Consider the following 24,439-nt stretch of genomic DNA (forward strand, 5'->3'; position numbering starts at 1 on the left):
AATGAAAAACGAACTAGAGTTTGGTCCACGTGAACTGCTTGCAGTGCAGACTGTTGTTCGAGTTTTGCACACGTAGCTCCAGTTGTCGTTTAGCAATCGAAAAAAAAAAAAAAACGTAACATTTCCTGGTACAAGTCCCATTTGATCATTTTCAGCTTTTTCTGCATGCTGTTAATTCCCTCTTGTTTCATAAATCTGTTTTTCTAACTATATATATCTATCTTTTTTTTTCTCTCTGTTTTAAATAAAGCTCCTTCTGTCATAGATTCAGTGGGTTGGTCTTTTTATTTTGTTGATTTTCTTGTTCTTTCTCTCTTTCTCTAAAGTTTAAATACTGAAATTACTTCCATAGTTGCAACTTACTGCCATCTTGTGGAACGATTGTGCGCATGCTAAAATATTCATAATAATCATAATAATAATATCCTAATATCAAATGTTTCAACATAGTTTGAGCCTCTTTTTTTGTTTACATAGCATTTTTAGCACCTTTAAATCACATAATATAGTTTTATATAAATGAATGAGGCTTTTAAAATTTGCATAGATGCATGCTTACACTGTGTCCCATTTCTTTTAGGCTAATATTCCAACTTCATATATTAAATATATTATTAATATTATTATACAAGTCCAGTTTGATTTACCCATCATCAACTGCTCATCACTGTGCTCTCTCTTTTTCTTTTATTCCATGATACAGTGTAATAAAAGGTATTTATGGTGTCATCTTTTTCATTTTTCCTGACATTGTGTTATTCCTCCACCTCTTTTTCTCTCTTCTCTCCTCACATCTTCCTGCATTCTCCTGGCTTTCTATTTCTCACTTTCTGTCTTCAATTCTTTTCCACAGTCTGATAAGGGCCCGTTTGCGCTCTGAGCTTCTGGACCCGATAGGTGAGCAGAAGAGGCGCTTCAGTGCTTCCTGAAAATAGGAATCCCATTCCTCCTCCCTCAGAGCATCCTTCGCTCATCTATCTCCATCTCTTCTTCATCTCATCCTCTACCCCTCTTGGGGCTCCTTGTGCTTCTCCAAAGTGTCACCTGTGGTAACTCCTAGACTTTTTACGTACCACAAATAGGTTGAACACTGGATTTTTGTTTCTACCACCTGAAGACCTCGTTTTAAATGTGAGCTCTCAAGTGAAGTCAGTTTAGATATTTGTGGAAAGTCCATTGCATGATTTTGCCCCTCCAAAGTGTTATCCAGACTATGGCGCTTGTTTATCAATTGAAATGATCCGTTTGTGTGTTGAATTTGCTTACACTCAACCTACACTCAGATTTAGGTGCATTTAGTATTCTTGTTCAATAATCTGAAGTGTCTAAAGTTTCTTAAAACCTTTCATTTTCCGTGTTTGATGTTTCTTAAAGGGCCCTTGTGACTGAGGCGGCTTGTTGTCTCGGCATTTAATATGATCTGCTGGTATTGCACAGAAACCCATTGCACATAAACAGTATAGCAACTTGTCAGCTGACCACCTTATTTCTCTCTTTCTCTCTATTCTTTCCGTCTTTTTCTTCTTTCTATCTCTCTAAATAATCCTGAATGTCGAAACTGACCAGGAACCAAGCACACACCTTTTTATGGGACTCATAGTTTTTTCTTTAAGCTCTTGATGATGGTTTATCTTAAATAGCTTTTTGTTTTTGCCTCTGTCTTCATTTTATTATTGGAGCTGGACTCATTGAGTTGTCTATAAACGTGGGGGGATAGACTTTATTGATGACTGAATTTTGATAATGCTGGTCATGTTTTGTAAAGTGTACTGCTGGGCAGTTTTTTTGTGCGTTTTGTCTTGATTAATTGTGCATTTTGTTTAAAAAAATGTATCTCCTGCTATGTACATGGCAGTTAAGAGAAAAGTAAATGAATGCTACAGTGTTGACAGATCCTTTTGTTGTTTCATATGAAATTCATGGTTGTTGTATTCTCATTGGCTCTTGCACTTTTGTCAGTTACTACTATTCAATAAATAACTTCTCTGCTTTTGTGTTCCTATCCCTACACTTCCTCTTTAATCTCTTTTCTTCTCCTTTATCTCATTGAATCTTCTTTTTTCCTTGAATTGTCAGGGCCTTTCAGTCAGCAGGGTATTTCAAAATATCAATGAACTGAAGCACTTAGTGTTTTTATTACACATTATGCAAGCAAAACAAGCAACAAATGCATGCAAGTTTATATATATATATATATATATATATATATATATATATATATATATTAAGAATGTAGTTAACCTAACCAATCTGATTTTCAGTGACATCTCTAAAAAAATATCTCCTTTAATGTTCCAGAAAAGAAAGCAAAATCATCTGTGGGAGAGTAAACAATTTTTTTAAGGCCATATTACACAAATGTGTCAAGTGAATTAGGGCTGAGCAATGATTAATCGCATCCAAAATAAAAGTTTGTGTTTACATAATTACTCGTTCCCCAGCCCTAATGTAAATGAACAATAAACGAGTCTTAAATGAGTCAATAAATCAGTGTTTCCCCTTTTGTTCGTATTGTTCATTTACATGACATATTTGTGTAATATGGCCTTAAAGGGTTAAGTCAGCCAATACAATTATCTTATTTTCTCTACACCAGAAATATAGATTTTTTTATTATACATGTGTATACTTCTTTGCTGAGAATTGCAGAACAACAAAAAATATGTTAGAGACTTTGCACAGAGAGTCCAAAACATTTATAGAAAACGTTTAACATTTCATGACAAGGTAGCACACATTTAATAAGCCTATGCGAAGAGTTCAGTAATGGGTAATTTAGACGTCCACTATAGTTTAGGCAAATATCCAATGACAGTATCAGAACCTGTACTTTCTTTCTCCCTCAGGAGTTCTCTGCCACCTCAACCCAACTTCGGTTCCAGCTCACCCACCCTCGGCAAGAACAAGCTGCCATCAGTCAGTCAGCTCATCAACCCCCAACAGCGCAACACACTCACCCCGTCCAGCATGGCTGGAGGACTAACTGACAGTAAGGACTCTATTTAATCATTAGTCTAATTAATAGATCGTTATAGCCTATCTACAAATGGATCCGATTATGTTAGAACAAACAAAAATTATTATAATCAACATAAAGCAATGTCGGAAGTTAATTTTACATGCGAAGGTGTCTCCGAACCCTTTCTCCTCAGTGAATGAGATCCTGTCTGGGCTTGAGAAACACTCAGTTCTCAGTGTCACTTTGACAGACAGTTTCCTTTTAAAATTGAACTAGATCTTTGTGGGACGATCCGCCTTCCCTTCGGCACACTGTCAAAATGTACTTATACATGATAAATATGCATTGTGAAGTGTGCCTCAGGTTTCATGTTTTCTAAAATCACCTAATGTGTATTTGGTGCCCTCAGGTGTTAATGTAGAGCAGAGGTCTCAAACTCGCGGTGATATTTTGTGGCCCCCCACTTGACATTAAAGTTTAATGTGAGTGCGGCCCGCTGTTGCGTTTCCCGCGTCCCCCCCCCACCCCCACCCCCACCCCCGTATGGGCTACCAGATAGCCTCGTGACAGCTTACAGTGGGTTTGTTGCAAGTTGCCATAGACAACCACGAAGTACGAACATATACTGCGCCCGGAAAAAAAAATGAGCACGTCGCTTCAATTAAAAGGTTATGGTTAACATGGTTAACGTGGTTTAACGTCGATGTAATACGTTGTTTTTAGCGTACCTTTTGCTTAAACGAGGAGCTGGGGGGACGCCGGAAAAATAGACATTTTACTCATTAGGCTGCTTCATTAAAAACGTGACATTTAGACGTTTTCTTCGGCATGGATCCATGCAAATGAATCATTTTCACCTTGAAAATAATAAATGTTTTTTGTTTTTTTTGCATTTTAAATAATAGACCATTTCTCAGTGATCGTCAATAAAAGAAAATTAAATTTTTCTCGGTTTAATGAAAACCAATAGGTCGTGATGGTAAGTTTTAAGTGTAAGTTTCACGTTTGAGGGGGTTTAAACTGTGACATCTACACGTTTTCAAAAGTGGACCAACGTGATTATTTCACGTCTTATCACAATACCGGGTTAATAAATATTGTTTAGGCCACTTTGTTTGATATAATCACAACAATTTAATGCAAGTATGGGAATTGAACTCAAGTCTTCTTGATTAAAGCCCAACGCTTTATCAACTGAGCCACTGCATCTGTTGAGTACAAGTGTGTATTGGAAGGGGTTTTATTGCAGGTTTGGCTTTATTTGTTGGAAAAATAAATATAGAAATATAATTTGACACAAGAGGGCAGTATAGCCCTGTTTATGGTTTTGAGTTTAAACTAAACCGTGACATCTACACGTTTTCCAAAGTGGACCAACGTGATTATTTCACGTCTTGTCGTGATACGGGTTGGGCACTGAAGTTACAGGAGTTTCTTCCCGTTGCTAAGCAATGGAACTAGGTCGAGTATTTAAGTCTAGATCCTTCCAGAGCTGAGATATCGAAATTCAAAATTTCGACCCGAAAAAAAAAACTACAGTGGTACCCCTTTTGTTTTTTGTTTTTTCGGGCGAAAAATGAAGTTTCTCCAATCTTCTCAAAACTCTGGATTCTGATAGAGGGCCATGAGGTTTAAACCTGAGTGCAAAAATGGAGGCTCTAGACCCTTCCAGAGCTGAGATATCGAAACTCAAAATTTCGACCCGAAAAAAAAAACGACAGTGGTACACCTTTCGTTTTTTTTTTTTTTTTGGGTGAAAGATTAAGTTTCTCCAATCTTCTCAAAACTCTGGATTCTGATAGAGGGCCATGAGACTTAAACCTGAGTGCAAAAATGGAGGCTCTAGACCCTTCCAGAGCTGAGATATCAAAACTCAAAATTTCGATCCGAAAAAAAAAAATGACAGTGGTACCCCTTTCGTTTTTTTTTTCGGGTGAAAAATGAAGTTTCTCCAATCTTCTCAAAACTCTGGATTCTGATAGAGGGCAATGAGATTTAAACCTGAGTGCAAAAATTAAGGCTCTAGACCCTTCCAGAGCTGAGATATCGAAACTAAAAAATTCGACCCCAAAAAAAAAAACGACAGTGGTACCCCTTTCGTTTTTTTTTTCGGGCGAAAAATTAAGTTTCTCCAATCTTCTCAAAACTCTGGATTCTGATAGAGGGCCATGAGATTTAAACCTGAGTGCAAAAATGGAGGTTCTAGACCCTTCCAGAGCTGAGATATCGAAACTCAAAAATTCGACCCAAAAAAAAAGACAGTGGTACCCCTTTCGTTTTTTTTTTTTCAGGCGAAAAAATTAAGTTTCTCCAATCTTCTCAAAACTCTGGATTCTGATAGAGGGCCATGAGATTTAAACCTGAGTGCAAAAATGGAGGCTCTAGACCCTTCCAGAGCTGAGATATCGAAACTCAAAATTTCGACCCGAAAAAAAAAACGACAGTGGTACCCCTTTCGTTGTTTTTTTTTCGGGCGAGAAATTAAGTTTCTCCAATCTTCTCGAAACTCTGGATTCTGATAGAGGGCCATGAGACTTAAACCTGAGTGCAAAAATGGAGGCTCTAGACCCTTCCAGAGCTGAGATATCGAAACTCAAAATTTTGACCCGAAAAAAAAACGAAAGTGGTACCCCTTTCGGGTTTTTTTTCGGGGGAAAAATTACGTTTCTCCAATCTTCTCAAAACTCTGGATTCTGATAGAGGGCCATGAGACTTAAACATGAGTGCAAAAATGGAGGCTCTAGACCCTTCCAGAGCTGAGATATCGAAACTCAAAAATTCGACCCAAAAAAAAAACGACGGTGGTACCCCTTTCGTTTTTTTTTTTCGGGCGAGAAATTAAGTTTCTCCAATCTTCTCAAAACTCTGGATTCTGATAGAGGGCCATGAGACTTAAACCTGAGTGCAAAAATGGAGGCTCTAGACCCTTCCAGAGCTGAGATATCGAAACTCAAAATTTCGACCCGAAAAAAAAACCACAGTGGTACCCCTTTCGTTTTTTGTTTTTTTTTCGGGCGAAAAATTACGTTTCTCCAATCTTCTCAAAACTCTGGATTCTGATAGAGGGCCATGAGATTTAAACCTGAGTGCAAAAATGGAGGCTCTAGACCCTTCCAGAGCTGAGATATCGAAACTCAAAAATTCAACCCTAAAAAAACAACAACAGTGGTACCCCTTTCGTTTTTTTTTTTTTCGGGCGAAAAATGAAGTTTCTCCAATCTTCTCAAAACTCTGGATTCTGATAGAGGGCCATGATATTTAAACCTGAGTGCAAAAATGGAGGCTCTAGACCCTTCCAGAGCTGAGATATCGAAACTCAAAATTTCGACCCGAAAAAAAAACGACAGTGGTACCCCGTTCGTTTTTTTTTTTCGGGCGAAAAATTAAGTTTCTCCAATCTTCTCAAAACTCTGGATTCTGATAGAGGGCCATGAGACTTAAACCTGAGTGCAAAAATGGAGGCTCTCGACCCTTCCAGAGCTGAGATATCGAAACTCAAAATTTCGACCCGAAAAAAACGACAGTGGTACCCCTTTCGTTTTTTTTTTTCGGGTTAAAAAATGAAGTTTCTCCAATCTTCTCAAAACTCTGGATTCTGATAGAGGGCACTGAGACTTCCACCTGAGTGCAAAAATGGAGGCTCTAGACCCTTCCAGAGCTGAGATATCGAAACTCAAAATTTCGACCCGAAAAAAAAAACGACAGTGTTACCCTTTACGTGTTTTTTTTTGGGCGAAAAATTAAGTATCCCCAATCTTCTCGAAACTCTGGATTCTGATAGAGGGCACTGAGACTTACACCTGAGTGCAAAAATGGAGGCTCTAGACCCTTCCAGAGCTGAGATATCGAAACTCAAAATTTCGACCCAAAAAAAAAACGACAGTGTTACCCCTTACGTTTTTTTTTGGGCGAAAAATTAAGTATCCCCAATCTTCTCAAAACTCTGGATTCTGATAGAGGGCACTGAGACTTACACCTGAGTGCAAAAATGGAGGCTCTAGACCCTTCCAGAGCTGAGATATCGAAAATCAAAATTTCGACCCAAAAAAAAAAAATACGACAGTGTTACCCCTTACGTTTTTTTTTTTTTGGGCGAAAAATTAAGTATCCCCAATCTTCTCGAAACTCTGGATTCTGATAGAGGGCACTGAGACTTACACCTGAGTGCAAAAATGGAGGCTCTAGACCCTTCCAGAGCTGAGATATCGAAACTCAAAATTTCGACCCGAAAAAAAAACGACAGTGTTACCCCTTACGTTTTTTTTTTTTGGGCGAAAAATTTAGTATCCCCAATCTTATCGAAACTCTGGATTCTGATAGGGGGCACTGAGACTTACACCTGAGTGCAAAAATGGAGGCTCTAGACCCTTCCAGAGCTGAGATATCGAAACTCAAAATTTCGACCCGAAAAAAAAAACGACAGTGTTACCCCTTACGGTTTTTTTTGGGGGCGAAAAATTAAGTATCCCCAATCTTCTCGAAACTCTGGATTCTGATAGATGTCACTGAGACTTACACCTGAGTGCAAAAATGGAGGCTCTAGACCCTTCCAGAGCTGAGATATCGAAACTCAAAATTTCGACCCGAAAAAAAAACGACAGTGTTACTCCTTACGTTTTTTTTTTTGGTCGAAAAATTTAGTATCCCCAATCTTCTCGAAACTCTGGATTCTGATAGAGGGCACTGAGACTTACACCTGAGTGCAAAAATGGAGGCTCTAGACCCTTCCAGAGCTGAGATATCGAAACTCAAAATTTCGACCCAAAAAAAAAAAAACGACAGTGTTACCCCTTTTTTTTTTTTTTGGGCGAAAAATTAAGTATCCCCAATCTTCTCAAAACTCTGGATTCTAATAAAGGGCACTGAGACTTACACCTGAGTGCAAAAATGGAGGCTCTAGACCCTTCCAGAGCTGAGATATCGAAACTCAAAATTTCGACCCAAAAAAAAAAACGACAGTGTTACCCCTTACGATTTTTTTTTGGGTGAAAAATTTAGTATCCCCAATCTTCTTGAAACTCTGGATTCTGATAGAGGGCAATGAGACTTAGACCTGAGTGCAAAAATGGAGGCTCTAGACCCTTCCAGAGCTGAGATATCGAAACTCAAACTTTCGACCCGAAAAAAAAAACGACAGTGTTACCCCTTACGGTTTTTTTTTTGGGCGAAAAATTAAGTATCCCCAATCTTCTCGAAACTCTGGATTCTGATAGAGGGCACTGAGACTTACACCTGAGTGCAAAAATGGAGGCTCTAGACCCTTCCAGAGCTGAGATATCGAAACTCAAAATTTCGACCCTAAAAAAAAACGACAGTGTTACCCCTTACGTTTTTTTTTTGGGGCGAAAAATTAAGTATCCCTAATCTTCTCGAAACTCTGGATTCTGATAGAGGGCACTGAGACTTACACCTGAGTGCAAAAATGGAGGCTCTAGACCCTTCCAGAGCTGAGATATCGAAACTCAAAATTTCAACCCGAAAAAAAAACGACAGTGTTACCCCTTACGTTTTTTTTTTTTGGTCGAAAAATTAAGTATCCCTAATCTTCTCGAAACTCTGGATTCTGATAGAGGGCACTGAGACTTACACCTAAGTGCAAAAATGGAGGCTCTAGACCCTTCCAGAGCTGAGATATCGAAACTCAAAATTTCGACCCGAAAAAAAAACGACAGTGTTACCCCTTACATTTTTTTTTTGGGCGAAAAATTAAGTATCCCCAATCTTCTCAAAACTCTGGATTCTGATAGAGGGCACTGAGACTTACACCTGAGTGCAAAAATGGAGGCTCTAGACCCTTCCAGAGCTGAGATATCGAAACTCAAAATTTCGACCCAAAAAAAAAAACGACAGTGTTACCCCTTACGTTTTTTTTTTTGGGCGAAAAATTAAGTATCCCCAATCTTCTCGAAACTCTGGATTCTGATAGAGGGCACTGAGACTTACACCTGAGTGCAAAAATGGAGGCTCTAGACCCTTCCAGAGCTGAGATATCGAAACTCAAAATTTCGACCCTAAAAAAAAACGACAGTGTTACCCCTTACATTTTTTTTTTTTTTGGGCGAAAAATTTAGTATCCCCAATCTTCTTGAAACTCTGGATTCTGATAGAGGGCCATGAGACTTAGACCTGAGTGCAAAAATGGAGGCTCTAGACCCTTCCAGAGCTGAGATATCGAAACTCAAAATTTCGACCCGAAAAAAAAAACGACAGTGTTACCCCTTACGTTTTTTTTTTTGGGCGAAAAATTTAGTATCCCCAATCTTCTCAAAACTCTGGATTCTGATAGAGGGCACTGAGACTTACACCTGAGTGCAAAAATGGAGGCTCTAGACCCTTCCAGAGCTGAGATATCGAAACTCAAAATTTCGACCCGAAAAAAAACGACAGTGTTACCCCTTACGTTTTTTTTTTTTGGCCAAAAATTAAGTATCCCCAATCTTCTCAAAACTCTGGATTCTGATAGAGGGCACTGAGACTTACACCTGAGTGCAAAAATGGAGGCTCTAGACCCTTCCAGAGCTGAGATATCAAAACTCAAAATTTCGACCCAAAAAAAAAAAAACGACAGTGTTACCCCTTACGTTTTTTTTTTTTGGGCGAAAAATTAAGTACCCCCAATCTTCTCGAAACTCTGGATTCTGATAGAGGGCACTGAGACTTACACCTGAGTGCAAAAATGGAGGCTCTAGACCCTTCCAGAGCTGAGATATCGAAACTTAAAATTTCGACCCGAAAATAAAAACGACAGTGTTACCCCTTACGTTTTTTTTTTTTGGGCGAAAAATTTAGTATCCCCAATCTTCTCGAAACTCTGGATTCTGATAGAGGGCACTGAGACTTACACCTGAGTGCAAAAATGGAGGCTCTAGACCCTTCCAGAGCTGAGATATCGAAACTCAAAATTTCGACCCGAAAAAACAACAACAGTGTTACCCCTTACGTTTTTTTTTTGGGTGAAAAATTTAGTATCCCCAATCTTCTCAAAACTCTGGATTCTGATAGAGGGCACTGAGATTTACACCTGAGTGCAAAAATGGAGGCTCTAGACCCTTCCAGAGCTGAGATATCGAAACTCAAAATTTCGACCCGAAAAAAAAACCCACAGTTGTACCCCTTTCGTTTTTTGTTTTTTTTTCGGGCGAAAAATTACGTTTCTCCAATCTTCTCAAAACTCTGGATTCTGATAGAGGGCCATGAGATTTAAACCTGAGTGCAAAAATGGAGGCTCTAGACCCTTCCAGAGCTGAGATATCGAAACTCAAAAATTCAACCCTAAAAAAAAAACAACAGTGGTACCCCTTTCGTTTTTTGTTTTTTTTTCGGGCGAAAAATTACGTTTCTCCAATCTTCTCAAAACTCTGGATTCTGATAGAGGGCCATGAGATTTAAACCTGAGTGCAAAAATGGAGGCTCTAGACCCTTCCAGAGCTGAGATATCGAAACTCAAAAATTCAACCCTAAAAAAAAAACAACAGTGGTACCCCTTTCGTTTTTTTTTTTTTCGGGCGAAAAATGAAGTTTCTCCAATCTTCTCAAAACTCTGGATTCTGATAGAGGGCCATGATATTTAAACCTGAGTGCAAAAATGGAGGCTCTAGACCCTTCCAGAGCTGAGATATCGAAACTCAAAATTTCGACCCGAAAAAAAAACGACAGTGGTACCCCGTTCTTTTTTTTTTTCGGGCGAAAAATGAAGTTTCTCCAATCTTCTCAAAACTCTGGATTCTGATAGAGGGCCATGATACTTAAACCTGAGTGCAAAAATGGAGGCTCTCGACCCTTCCAGAGCTGAGATATCGAAACTCAAAATTTCGACCCGAAAAAAACGACAGTGGTACCCCTTTCGTTTTTTTTTTTTCGGGTTAAAAAAATGAAGTTTCTCCAATCTTCTCAAAACTCTGGATTCTGATAGAGGGCACTGAGACTTCCACCTGAGTGCAAAAATGGAGGCTCTAGACCCTTCCAGAGCTGAGATATCGAAACTCAAAATTTCGACCCGAAAAAAAAAACGACAGTGTTACCCTTTACGTGTTTTTTTTTGGGCGAAAAATTAAGTATCCCCAATCTTCTCGAAACTCTGGATTCTGATAGAGGGCACTGAGACTTACACCTGAGTGCAAAAATGGAGGCTCTAGACCCTTCCAGAGCTGAGATATCGAAACTCAAAATTTCGACCCAAAAAAAAAACGACAGTGTTACCCCTTCTTTTTTTTTTTGGGCGAAAAATTAAGTATCCCCAATCTTCTCAAAACTCTGGATTCTGATAGAGGGCACTGAGACTTACACCTGAGTGCAAAAATTGAGGCTCTAGACCCTTCCAGAGCTGAGATATCGAAAATCAAAATTTCGACCCAAAAAAAAAAAAAAAACGACAGTGTTACCCCTTACGTTTTTTTTTTTTTGGGCGAAAAATTAAGTATCCCCAATCTTCTCGAAACTCTGGATTCTGATAGAGGGCACTGAGACTTACACCTGAGTGCAAAAATGGAGGCTCTAGACCCTTCCAGAGCTGAGATATCGAAACTCAAAATTTCGACCCGAAAAAAAAACGACAGTGTTACCCCTTACGTTTTTTTTTTTTGGGCGAAAAATTTAGTATCCCCAATCTTATCGAAACTCTGGATTCTGATAGGGGGCACTGAGACTTACACCTGAGTGCAAAAATGGAGGCTCTAGACCCTTCCAGAGCTGAGATATCGAAACTCAAAATTTCGACCCGAAAAAAAAACGACAGTGTTACCCCTTACGGTTTTTTTTGGGGGCGAAAAATTAAGTATCCCCAATCTTCTCGAAACTCTGGATTCTGATAGATGTCACTGAGACTTACACCTGAGTGCAAAAATGGAGGCTCTAGACCCTTCCAGAGCTGAGATATCGAAACTCAAAATTTCGACCCTAAAAAAAAACGACAGTGTTACCCCTTACGTTTTTTTTTTGGGGCGAAAAATTAAGTATCCCTAATCTTCTCGAAACTCTGGATTCTGATAGAGGGCACTGAGACTTACACCTGAGTGCAAAAATGGAGGCTCTAGACCCTTCCAGAGCTGAGATATCGAAACTCAAAATTTCAACCCGAAAAAAAAACGACAGTGTTACCCCTTACGTTTTTTTTTTTTGGTCGAAAAATGTAGTATCCCCAATCTTCTCGAAACTCTGGATTCTGATAGAGGGCACTGAGACTTACACCTAAGTGCAAAAATGGAGGCTCTAGACCCTTCCAGAGCTGAGATATCGAAACTCAAAATTTCGACCCGAAAAAAAAACGACAGTGTTACCCCTTACATTTTTTTTTTGGGCGAAAAATTAAGTATCCCCAATCTTCTCAAAACTCTGGATTCTGATAGAGGGCACTGAGACTTACACCTGAGTGCAAAAATGGAGGCTCTAGACCCTTCCAGAGCTGAGATATCGAAACTCAAAATTTCGACCCAAAAAAAAAAACGACAGTGTTACCCCTTACGTTTTTTTTTTGGGCGAAAAATTAAGTATCCCCAATCTTCTCGAAACTCTGGATTCTGATAGAGGGCACTGAGACTTACACCTGAGTGCAAAAATGGAGGCTCTAGACCCTTCCAGAGCTGAGATATCGAAACTCAAAATTTCGACCCTAAAAAAAAACGACAGTGTTACCCCTTACGTTTTTTTTTTTTTGGGCGAAAAATTTAGTATCCCCAATCTTCTTGAAACTCTGGATTCTGATAGAGGGCCATGAGACTTAGACCTGAGTGCAAAAATGGAGGCTCTAGACCCTTCCAGAGCTGAGATATCGAAACTCAAAATTTCGACCCGAAAAAAAAAACGACAGTGTTACCCCTTACGTTTTTTTTTTTGGGCGAAAAATTTAGTATCCCCAATCTTCTCAAAACTCTGGATTCTGATAGAGGGCACTGAGACTTACACCTGAGTGCAAAAATGGAGGCTCTAGACCCTTCCAGAGCTGAGATATCGAAACTCAAAATTTCGACCCGAAAAAAAACGACAGTGTTACCCCTTACGTTTTTTTTTTTTGGCCAAAAATTAAGTATCCCTAATCTTCTCAAAACTCTGGATTCTGATAGAGGGCACTGAGACTTACACCTGAGTGCAAAAATGGAGGCTCTAGACCCTTCCAGAGCTGAGATATCAAAACTCAAAATTTCGACCCAAAAAAAAAAAAAACGACAGTGTTACCCCTTACGTTTTTTTTTTTTGGGCGAAAAATTAAGTACCCCCAATCTTCTCGAAACTCTGGATTCTGATAGAGGGCACTGAGACTTACACCTGAGTGCAAAAATGGAGGCTCTAGACCCTTCCAGAGCTGAGATATCGAAACTCAAAATTTTGACCCGAAAAAAAAACGAAAGTGGTACCCCTTTCGGGTTTTTTTTCGGGGGAAAAATTACGTTTCTCCAATCTTCTCAAAACTCTGGATTCTGATAGAGGGCCATGAGACTTAAACATGAGTGCAAAAATGGAGGCTCTAGACCCTTCCAGAGCTGAGATATCGAAACTCAAAAATTCGACCCAAAAAAAAAACGACGGTGGTACCCCTTTCGTTTTTTTTTTTCGGGCGAGAAATTAAGTTTCTCCAATCTTCTCAAAACTCTGGATTCTGATAGAGGGCCATGAGACTTAAACCTGAGTGCAAAAATGGAGGCTCTAGACCCTTCCAGAGCTGAGATATCGAAACTCAAAATTTCGACCCGAAAAAAAAACCACAGTGGTACCCCTTTCGTTTTTTGTTTTTTTTTCGGGCGAAAAATTACGTTTCTCCAATCTTCTCAAAACTCTGGATTCTGATAGAGGGCCATGAGATTTAAACCTGAGTGCAAAAATGGAGGCTCTAGACCCTTCCAGAGCTGAGATATCGAAACTCAAAAATTCAACCCTAAAAAAACAACAACAGTGGTACCCCTTTCGTTTTTTTTTTTTTCGGGCGAAAAATGAAGTTTCTCCAATCTTCTCAAAACTCTGGATTCTGATAGAGGGCCATGATATTTAAACCTGAGTGCAAAAATGGAGGCTCTAGACCCTTCCAGAGCTGAGATATCGAAACTCAAAATTTCGACCCGAAAAAAAAACGACAGTGGTACCCCGTTCGTTTTTTTTTTTCGGGCGAAAAATTAAGTTTCTCCAATCTTCTCAAAACTCTGGATTCTGATAGAGGGCCATGAGACTTAAACCTGAGTGCAAAAATGGAGGCTCTCGACCCTTCCAGAGCTGAGATATCGAAACTCAAAATTTCGACCCGAAAAAAACGACAGTGGTACCCCTTTCGTTTTTTTTTTTCGGGTTAAAAAATGAAGTTTCTCCAATCTTCTCAAAACTCTGGATTCTGATAGAGGGCACTGAGACTTCCACCTGAGTGCAAAAATGGAGGCTCTAGACCCTTCCAGAGCTGAGATATCGAAACTCAAAATTTCGACCCGAAAAAAAAAACGACAGTGTTACCCTTTACGTGTTTTTTTTTGGGCGAAAAATTAAGTATCCCCAATCTTCTCGAAACTCTGGATTCTGATAGAGGGCACTGAGACTTACACCTGAGTGCAAAAATGGAGGCTCTAGACCCTTCCAGAGCTGAGATATCGAAACTCAAAATTTCGACCCAAAAAAAAAACGACAGTGTTACCCCTTACGTTTTTTTTTGGGCGAAAAATTAAGTATCCCCAATCTTCTCAAAACTCTGGATTCTGATAGAGGGCACTGAGACTTACACCTGAGTGCAAAAATGGAGGCTCTAGACCCTTCCAGAGCTGAGATATCGAAAATCAAAATTTCGACCCAAAAAAAAAAAATACGACAGTGTTACCCCTTACGTTTTTTTTTTTTTGGGCGAAAAATTAAGTATCCCCAATCTTCTCGAAACTCTGGATTCTGATAGAGGGCACTGAGACTTACACCTGAGTGCAAAAATGGAGGCTCTAGACCCTTCCAGAGCTGAGATATCGAAACTCAAAATTTCGACCCGAAAAAAAAACGACAGTGTTACCCCTTACGTTTTTTTTTTTTGGGCGAAAAATTTAGTATCCCCAATCTTATCGAAACTCTGGATTCTGATAGGGGGCACTGAGACTTACACCTGAGTGCAAAAATGGAGGCTCTAGACCCTTCCAGAGCTGAGATATCGAAACTCAAAATTTCGACCCGAAAAAAAAAACGACAGTGTTACCCCTTACGGTTTTTTTTGGGGGCGAAAAATTAAGTATCCCCAATCTTCTCGAAACTCTGGATTCTGATAGATGTCACTGAGACTTACACCTGAGTGCAAAAATGGAGGCTCTAGACCCTTCCAGAGCTGAGATATCGAAACTCAAAATTTCGACCCGAAAAAAAAACGACAGTGTTACTCCTTACGTTTTTTTTTTTGGTCGAAAAATTTAGTATCCCCAATCTTCTCGAAACTCTGGATTCTGATAGAGGGCACTGAGACTTACACCTGAGTGCAAAAATGGAGGCTCTAGACCCTTCCAGAGCTGAGATATCGAAACTCAAAATTTCGACCCAAAAAAAAAAAAACGACAGTGTTACCCCTTTTTTTTTTTTTTGGGCGAAAAATTAAGTATCCCCAATCTTCTCAAAACTCTTGATTCTAATAAAGGGCACTGAGACTTACACCTGAGTGCAAAAATGGAGGCTCTAGACCCTTCCAGAGCTGAGATATCGAAACTCAAAATTTCGACCCAAAAAAAAAAACGACAGTGTTACCCCTTACGATTTTTTTTTGGGTGAAAAATTTAGTATCCCCAATCTTCTTGAAACTCTGGATTCTGATAGAGGGCAATGAGACTTAGACCTGAGTGCAAAAATGGAGGCTCTAGACCCTTCCAGAGCTGAGATATCGAAACTCAAACTTTCGACCCGAAAAAAAAAACGACAGTGTTACCCCTTACGGTTTTTTTTTGGGGCGAAAAATTAAGTATCCCCAATCTTCTCGAAACTCTGGATTCTGATAGAGGGCACTGAGACTTACACCTGAGTGCAAAAATGGAGGCTCTAGACCCTTCCAGAGCTGAGATATCGAAACTCAAAATTTCGACCCTAAAAAAAAACGACAGTGTTACCCCTTACGTTTTTTTTTTGGGGCGAAAAATTAAGTATCCCTAATCTTCTCGAAACTCTGGATTCTGATAGAGGGCACTGAGACTTACACCTGAGTGCAAAAATGGAGGCTCTAGACCCTTCCAGAGCTGAGATATCGAAACTCAAAATTTCAACCCGAAAAAAAAACGACAGTGTTACCCCTTACGTTTTTTTTTTTTGGTCGAAAAATTAAGTATCCCTAATCTTCTCGAAACTCTGGATTCTGATAGAGGGCACTGAGACTTACACCTAAGTGCAAAAATGGAGGCTCTAGACCCTTCCAGAGCTGAGATATCGAAACTCAAAATTTCGACCCGAAAAAAAAACGACAGTGTTACCCCTTACATTTTTTTTTTGGGCGAAAAATTAAGTATCCCCAATCTTCTCAAAACTCTGGATTCTGATAGAGGGCACTGAGACTTACACCTGAGTGCAAAAATGGAGGCTCTAGACCCTTCCAGAGCTGAGATATCGAAACTCAAAATTTCGACCCAAAAAAAAAAACGACAGTGTTACCCCTTACGTTTTTTTTTTTGGGCGAAAAATTAAGTATCCCCAATCTTCTCGAAACTCTAGATTCTGATAGAGGGCACTGAGACTTACACCTGAGTGCAAAAATGGAGGCTCTAGACCCTTCCAGAGCTGAGATATCGAAACTCAAAATTTCGACCCTAAAAAAAAACGACAGTGTTACCCCTTACATTTTTTTTTTTTTTGGGCGAAAAATTTAGTATCCCCAATCTTCTTGAAACTCTGGATTCTGATAGAGGGCCATGAGACTTAGACCTGAGTGCAAAAATGGAGGCTCTAGACCCTTCCAGAGCTGAGATATCGAAACTCAAAATTTCGACCCGAAAAAAAAAACGACAGTGTTACCCCTTACGTTTTTTTTTTTGGGCGAAAAATTTAGTATCCCCAATCTTCTCAAAACTCTGGATTCTGATAGAGGGCACTGAGACTTACACCTGAGTGCAAAAATGGAGGCTCTAGACCCTTCCAGAGCTGAGATATCGAAACTCAAAATTTCGACCCGAAAAAAAACGACAGTGTTACCCCTTACGTTTTTTTTTTTTGGCCAAAAATTAAGTATCCCCAATCTTCTCAAAACTCTGGATTCTGATAGAGGGCACTGAGACTTACACCTGAGTGCAAAAATGGAGGCTCTAGACCCTTCCAGAGCTGAGATATCAAAACTCAAAATTTCGACCCAAAAAAAAAAAAACGACAGTGTTACCCCTTACGTTTTTTTTTTTTGGGCGAAAAATTAAGTACCCCCAATCTTCTCGAAACTCTGGATTCTGATAGAGGGCACTGAGACTTACACCTGAGTGCAAAAATGGAGGCTCTAGACCCTTCCAGAGCTGAGATATCGAAACTTAAAATTTCGACCCGAAAATAAAAACGACAGTGTTACCCCTTACGTTTTTTTTTTTGGGCGAAAAATTTAGTATCCCCAATCTTCTCGAAACTCTGGATTCTGATAGAGGGCACTGAGACTTACACCTGAGTGCAAAAATGGAGGCTCTAGACCCTTCCAGAGCTGAGATATCGAAACTCAAAATTTCGACCCGAAAAAACAACAACAGTGTTACCCCTTACGTTTTTTTTTTTGGGTGAAAAATTTAGTATCCCCAATCTTCTCAAAACTCTGGATTCTGATAGAGGGCACTGAGATTTACACCTGAGTGCAAAAATGGAGGCTCTAGACCCTTCCAGAGCTGAGATATCGAAACTCAAAATTTCGACCCGAAAAAAAAACCCACAGTGGTACCCCTTTCGTTTTTTGTTTTTTTTTCGGGCGAAAAATTACGTTTCTCCAATCTTCTCAAAACTCTGGATTCTGATAGAGGGCCATGAGATTTAAACCTGAGTGCAAAAATGGAGGCTCTAGACCCTTCCAGAGCTGAGATATCGAAACTCAAAAATTCAACCCTAAAAAAAAAACAACAGTGGTACCCCTTTCGTTTTTTTTTTTTCGGGCGAAAAATGAAGTTTCTCCAATCTTCTCAAAACTCTGGATTCTGATAGAGGGCCATGATATTTAAACCTGAGTGCAAAAATGGAGGCTCTAGACCCTTCCAGAGCTGAGATATCGAAACTCAAAATTTCGACCCGAAAAAAAAACGACAGTGGTACCCCGTTCGTTTTTTTTTTCGGGCGAAAAATGAAGTTTCTCCAATCTTCTCAAAACTCTGGATTCTGATAGAGGGCCATGATACTTAAACCTGAGTGCAAAAATGGAGGCTCTCGACCCTTCCAGAGCTGAGATATCGAAACTCAAAATTTCGACCCGAAAAAAACGACAGTGGTACCCCTTTCGTTTTTTTTTTTTCGGGTTAAAAAAATGAAGTTTCTCCAATCTTCTCAAAACTCTGGATTCTGATAGAGGGCACTGAGACTTCCACCTGAGTGCAAAAATGGAGGCTCTAGACCCTTCCAGAGCTGAGATATCGAAACTCAAAATTTCGACCCGAAAAAAAAAACGACAGTGTTACCCTTTACGTGTTTTTTTTTGGGCGAAAAATTAAGTATCCCCAATCTTCTCGAAACTCTGGATTCTGATAGAGGGCACTGAGACTTACACCTGAGTGCAAAAATGGAGGCTCTAGACCCTTCCAGAGCTGAGATATCGAAACTCAAAATTTCGACCCAAAAAAAAAACGACAGTGTTACCCCTTCTTTTTTTTTTTGGGCGAAAAATTAAGTATCCCCAATCTTCTCAAAACTCTGGATTCTGATAGAGGGCACTGAGACTTACACCTGAGTGCAAAAATGGAGGCTCTAGACCCTTCCAGAGCTGAGATATCGAAAATCAAAATTTCGACCCAAAAAAAAAAAAAAAACGACAGTGTTACCCCTTACGTTTTTTTTTTTTTTGGGCGAAAAATTAAGTATCCCCAATCTTCTCGAAACTCTGGATTCTGATAGAGGGCACTGAGACTTACACCTGAGTGCAAAAATGGAGGCTCTAGACCCTTCCAGAGCTGAGATATCGAAACTCAAAATTTCGACCCGAAAAAAAAACGACAGTGTTACCCCTTACGTTTTTTTTTTTTGGGCGAAAAATTTAGTATCCCCAATCTTATCGAAACTCTGGATTCTGATAGGGGGCACTGAGACTTACACCTGAGTGCAAAAATGGAGGCTCTAGACCCTTCCAGAGCTGAGATATCGAAACTCAAAATTTCGACCCGAAAAAAAAACGACAGTGTTACCCCTTACGGTTTTTTTTGGGGGCGAAAAATTAAGTATCCCCAATCTTCTCGAAACTCTGGATTCTGATAGATGTCACTGAGACTTACACCTGAGTGCAAAAATGGAGGCTCTAGACCCTTCCAGAGCTGAGATATCGAAACTCAAAATTTCGACCCTAAAAAAAAACGACAGTGTTACCCCTTACGTTTTTTTTTTGGGGCGAAAAATTAAGTATCCCTAATCTTCTCGAAACTCTGGATTCTGATAGAGGGCACTGAGACTTACACCTGAGTGCAAAAATGGAGGCTCTAGACCCTTCCAGAGCTGAGATATCGAAACTCAAAATTTCAACCCGAAAAAAAAACGACAGTGTTACCCCTTACGTTTTTTTTTTTTGGTCGAAAAATGTAGTATCCCCAATCTTCTCGAAACTCTGGATTCTGATAGAGGGCACTGAGACTTACACCTAAGTGCAAAAATGGAGGCTCTAGACCCTTCCAGAGCTGAGATATCGAAACTCAAAATTTCGACCCGAAAAAAAAACGACAGTGTTACCCCTTACATTTTTTTTTTGGGCGAAAAATTAAGTATCCCCAATCTTCTCAAAACTCTGGATTCTGATAGAGGGCACTGAGACTTACACCTGAGTGCAAAAATGGAGGCTCTAGACCCTTCCAGAGCTGAGATATCGAAACTCAAAATTTCGACCCAAAAAAAAAAACGACAGTGTTACCCCTTACGTTTTTTTTTTTGGGCGAAAAATTAAGTATCCCCAATCTTCTCGAAACTCTGGATTCTGATAGAGGGCACTGAGACTTACACCTGAGTGCAAAAATGGAGGCTCTAGACCCTTCCAGAGCTGAGATATCGAAACTCAAAATTTCGACCCTAAAAAAAAACGACAGTGTTACCCCTTACGTTTTTTTTTTTTTGGGCGAAAAATTTAGTATCCCCAATCTTCTTGAAACTCTGGATTCTGATAGAGGGCCATGAGACTTAGACCTGAGTGCAAAAATGGAGGCTCTAGACCCTTCCAGAGCTGAGATATCGAAACTCAAAATTTCGACCCGAAAAAAAAAACGACAGTGTTACCCCTTACGTTTTTTTTTTTGGGCGAAAAATTTAGTATCCCCAATCTTCTCAAAACTCTGGATTCTGATAGAGGGCACTGAGACTTACACCTGAGTGCAAAAATGGAGGCTCTAGACCCTTCCAGAGCTGAGATATCGAAACTCAAAATTTCGACCCGAAAAAAAACGACAGTGTTACCCCTTACGTTTTTTTTTTTTGGCCAAAAATTAAGTATCCCTAATCTTCTCAAAACTCTGGATTCTGATAGAGGGCACTGAGACTTACACCTGAGTGCAAAAATGGAGGCTCTAGACCCTTCCAGAGCTGAGATATCAAAACTCAAAATTTCGACCCAAAAAAAAAAAAAACGACAGTGTTACCCCTTACGTTTTTTTTTTTTGGGCGAAAAATTAAGTACCCCCAATCTTCTCGAAACTCTGGATTCTGATAGAGGGCACTGAGACTTACACCTGAGTGCAAAAATGGAGGCTCTAGACCCTTCCAGAGCTGAGATATCGAAACTTAAAATTTCGACCCGAAAATAAAAACGACAGTGTTACCCCTTACGTTTTTTTTTTTTGGGCGAAAAATTTAGTATCCCCAATCTTCTCGAAACTCTGGATTCTGATAGAGGGCACTGAGACTTACACCTGAGTGCAAAAATGGAGGCTCTAGACCCTTCCAGAGCTGAGATATCGAAACTCAAAATTTCGACCCGAAAAAACAACAACAGTGTTACCCCTTACGTTTTTTTTTTTGGGTGAAAAATTTAGTATCCCCAATCTTCTCAAAACTCTGGATTCTGATAGAGGGCCATGAGATTTAAACCTGAGTGCAAAAATGGAGGCTCTAGACCCTTCCAGAGCTGAGATATCGAAACTCAAAAATTCAACCCTAAAAAAAAAACAACAGTGGTACCCCTTTCGTTTTTTTTTTTTTTTCGGGCGAAAAATGAAGTTTCTCCAATCTTCTCAAAACTCTGGATTCTGATAGAGGGCCATGATATTTAAACCTGAGTGCAAAAATGGAGGCTCTAGACCCTTCCAGAGCTGAGATATCGAAACTCAAAATTTCGACCCGAAAAAAAAACGACAGTGGTACCCCGTTCGTTTTTTTTTTTCGGGCGAAAAATGAAGTTTCTCCAATCTTCTCAAAACTCTGGATTCTGATAGAGGGCCATGATACTTAAACCTGAGTGCAAAAATGGAGGCTCTAGACCCTTCCAGAGCTGAGATATCGAAACTCAAAATTTCGACCCAAAAAAAAAAAAACGACAGTGTTACCCCTTTTTTTTTTTTTGGGCGAAAAATTAAGTATCCCCAATCTTCTCAAAACTCTGGATTCTAATAAAGGGCACTGAGACTTACACCTGAGTGCAAAAATGGAGGCTCTAGACCCTTCCAGAGCTGAGATATCGAAACTCAAAATTTCGACCCGAAAAAAAAAACTACAGTGTTACCCCTTACGATTTTTTTTTTGGGTGAAAAATTTAGTATCCCCAATCTTCTTGAAACTCTGGATTCTGATAGAGGGCCATGAGACTTAGACCTGAGTGCAAAAATGGAGGCTCTAGACCCTTCCAGAGCTGAGATATCGAAACTCAAACTTTCGACCCGAAAAAAAAACGACAGTGTTACCCTTACGTTTTTTTTTTTTGGGCGAAAAATTAAGTATCCCCAATCTTCTCGAAACTCTGGATTCTGATAGAGGGCACTGAGACTTACACCTGAGTGCAAAAATGGAGGCTCTAGACCCTTCCAGAGCTGAGATATCGAAACTCAAAATTTCGACCCAAAAAAAAAAAACGACAGTGTTACCCCTTACGTTTTTTTTTTTTGGGCGAAAAATTAAGTATCCCCGATCTTCTCAAAACTCTGGATTCTGATAGAGGGCACTGAGACTTACACCTGAGTGCAAAAATGGAGGCTCTAGACCCTTCCAGAGCTGAGATGTCGAAACTCAAAATTTCGACCCAAAAAAAAAACGACAGTGTTACCCCTTACGATTTTTTTTTTGGGTGAAAAATTTAGTATCCCCAATCTTCTTGAAACTCTGGATTCTGATAGAGGGCAATGAGACTTAGACCTGAGTGCAAAAATGGAGGCTCTAGACCCTTCCAGAGCTGAGATATCGAAACTCAAACTTTCGACCCGAAAAAAAAAACGACAGTGTTACCCCTTACGGTTTTTTTTTGGGCGAAAAATTAAGTATCCCCAATCTTCTCGAAACTCTGGATTCTGATAGAGGGCACTGAGACTTACACCTGAGTGCAAAAATGGAGGCTCTAGACCCTTCCAGAGCTGAGATATCGAAACTCAAAATTTCGACCCTAAAAAAAAACGACAGTGTTACCCCTTACGTTTTTTTTTTTGGGGCGAAAAATTAAGTATCCCCAATCTTCTCGAAACTCTGGATTCTGATAGAGGGCACTGAGACTTACACCTGAGTGCAAAAATGGAGGCTCTAGACCCTTCCAGAGCTGAGATATCGAAACTCAAAATTTCAACCCGAAAAAAAAACGACAGTGTTACCCCTTACGTTTTTTTTTTTTGGTCGAAAAATTTAGTATCCCCAATCTTCTCGAAACTCTGGATTCTGATAGAGGGCACTGAGACTTACACCTAAGTGCAAAAATGGAGGCTCTAGACCCTTCCAGAGCTGAGATATCGAAACTCAAAATTTCGACCCGAAAAAAAAAACGACAGTGTTACCCCTTACATTTTTTTTTTGGGCGAAAAATTAAGTATCCCCAATCTTCTCAAAACTCTGGATTCTGATAGAGGGCACTGAGACTTACACCTGAGTGCAAAAATGGAGGCTCTAGACCCTTCCAGAGCTGAGATATCGAAACTCAAAATTTCGACCCAAAAAAAAAAACGACAGTGTTACCCCTTACGTTTTTTTTTTGGGGCGAAAAATTAAGTATCCCCAATCTTCTCGAAACGCTGGATTCTGATAGAGGGCACTGAGACTTACACCTGAGTGCAAAAATGGAGGCTCTACACCCTTCCAGAGCTGAGATATCAAAACTCAAAATTTCGACACGAAAAAAAATTGACAGTGTTACCCCTTACGTTTTTTTTTTTTTTGGTCGAAAAATTTAGTATCCCCAATCTTCTCGAAACTCTGGATTCTGATAGAGGGCACTGAGACTTACACCTGAGTGCAAAAATGGAGGCTCTAGACCCTTCCAGAGCTGAGATATCGAAACTCAAAATTTCGACCCGAAAAAAAAACGACAGTGTTACCCCTTACGTTTTTTTTTTTTGGGCGAAAAATTAAGTATCCCCAATCTTCTCAAAACTCTGGATTCTGATAGAGGGCACTGAGACTTACACATGAGTGCAAAAATGGAGGCTCTAGACCCTTCCAGAGCTGAGATATCGAAACTTAAAATTTCGACCCGAAAAAAAAACGACAGTGTTACCCCTTACGTTTTTTTTTTTTTGGGCGAAAAATTTAGTATCCCCAATCTTCTCGAAACTCTGGATTCTGATAGAGGGCACTGAGACTTACACCTGAGTGCAAAAATGGAGGCTCTAGACCCTTCCAGAGCTGAGATATCGAAACTCAAAATTTCGACCCGAAAAAAAAACAACAGTGTTACCCCTTACGGTTTTTTTTTTTTTGGGCGAAAAATTTAGTATCCCCAATCTTCTCGAAACTCTGGATTCTGATAGAGGGCACTGAGATTTACACCTGAGTGCAAAAATGGAGGCTCTAGACCCTTCCAGAGCTGAGATATCGAAACTCAAAATTTCGACCCGAAAAAAAAAACGACAGTGTTACCCCTTACGTTTTTTTTTTTGGGCGAAAAATTAAGTATCCCCAATCTTCTCGAAACTCTGGATTCTGATAGAGGGCACTGAGACTTACACCTGAGTGCAAAAATGGAGGCTCTAGACCCTTCCAGAGCTGAGACATCGAAACTCAAAATTTCGACTCAAAAAAAAAAACGACAGTGTTACCACTTACGTTTTTTTTTTTTTGGGCGAAAAATTAAGTATCCCCAATCTTCTCGAAACTCTGGATTCTGATAGAGGGCACTGAGACTTACACCTGAGTGCAAAAATGGAGGCTCTAGACCCTTCCAGAGCTGAGATATCGAAACTTAAAATTTCGACCCGAAAAAAAAACGACAGTGTTACCCCTTAC

General features: G+C 39.7%; 1 protein-coding gene across 11 annotated transcripts in view; it reads left to right on the top strand.

Annotated features, from left to right (window-relative positions):
* tp63 (tumor protein p63) overlaps nucleotides 1-24,439 on the top strand; it is a 108,773-nt gene that overhangs the window by 40,801 nt on the left and 43,533 nt on the right. For all 11 annotated transcript variants that reach the window (XM_089134160.1, XM_089134156.1, XM_089134159.1 and 8 more), the window contains one exon: nucleotides 2,847-2,989. In XM_089134160.1, the coding sequence (XP_088990286.1) occupies nucleotides 2,847-2,989 (143 nt within the window). The remainder of the gene's footprint in view (nucleotides 1-2,846; nucleotides 2,990-24,439) is intronic.

Source organism: Pimephales promelas, chromosome 8 (genome assembly GCF_988280905.1).
Source record: "Pimephales promelas chromosome 8, fPimPro1.hap1.1, whole genome shotgun sequence".
NCBI lineage: Eukaryota > Metazoa > Chordata > Actinopteri > Cypriniformes > Leuciscidae > Pimephales > Pimephales promelas.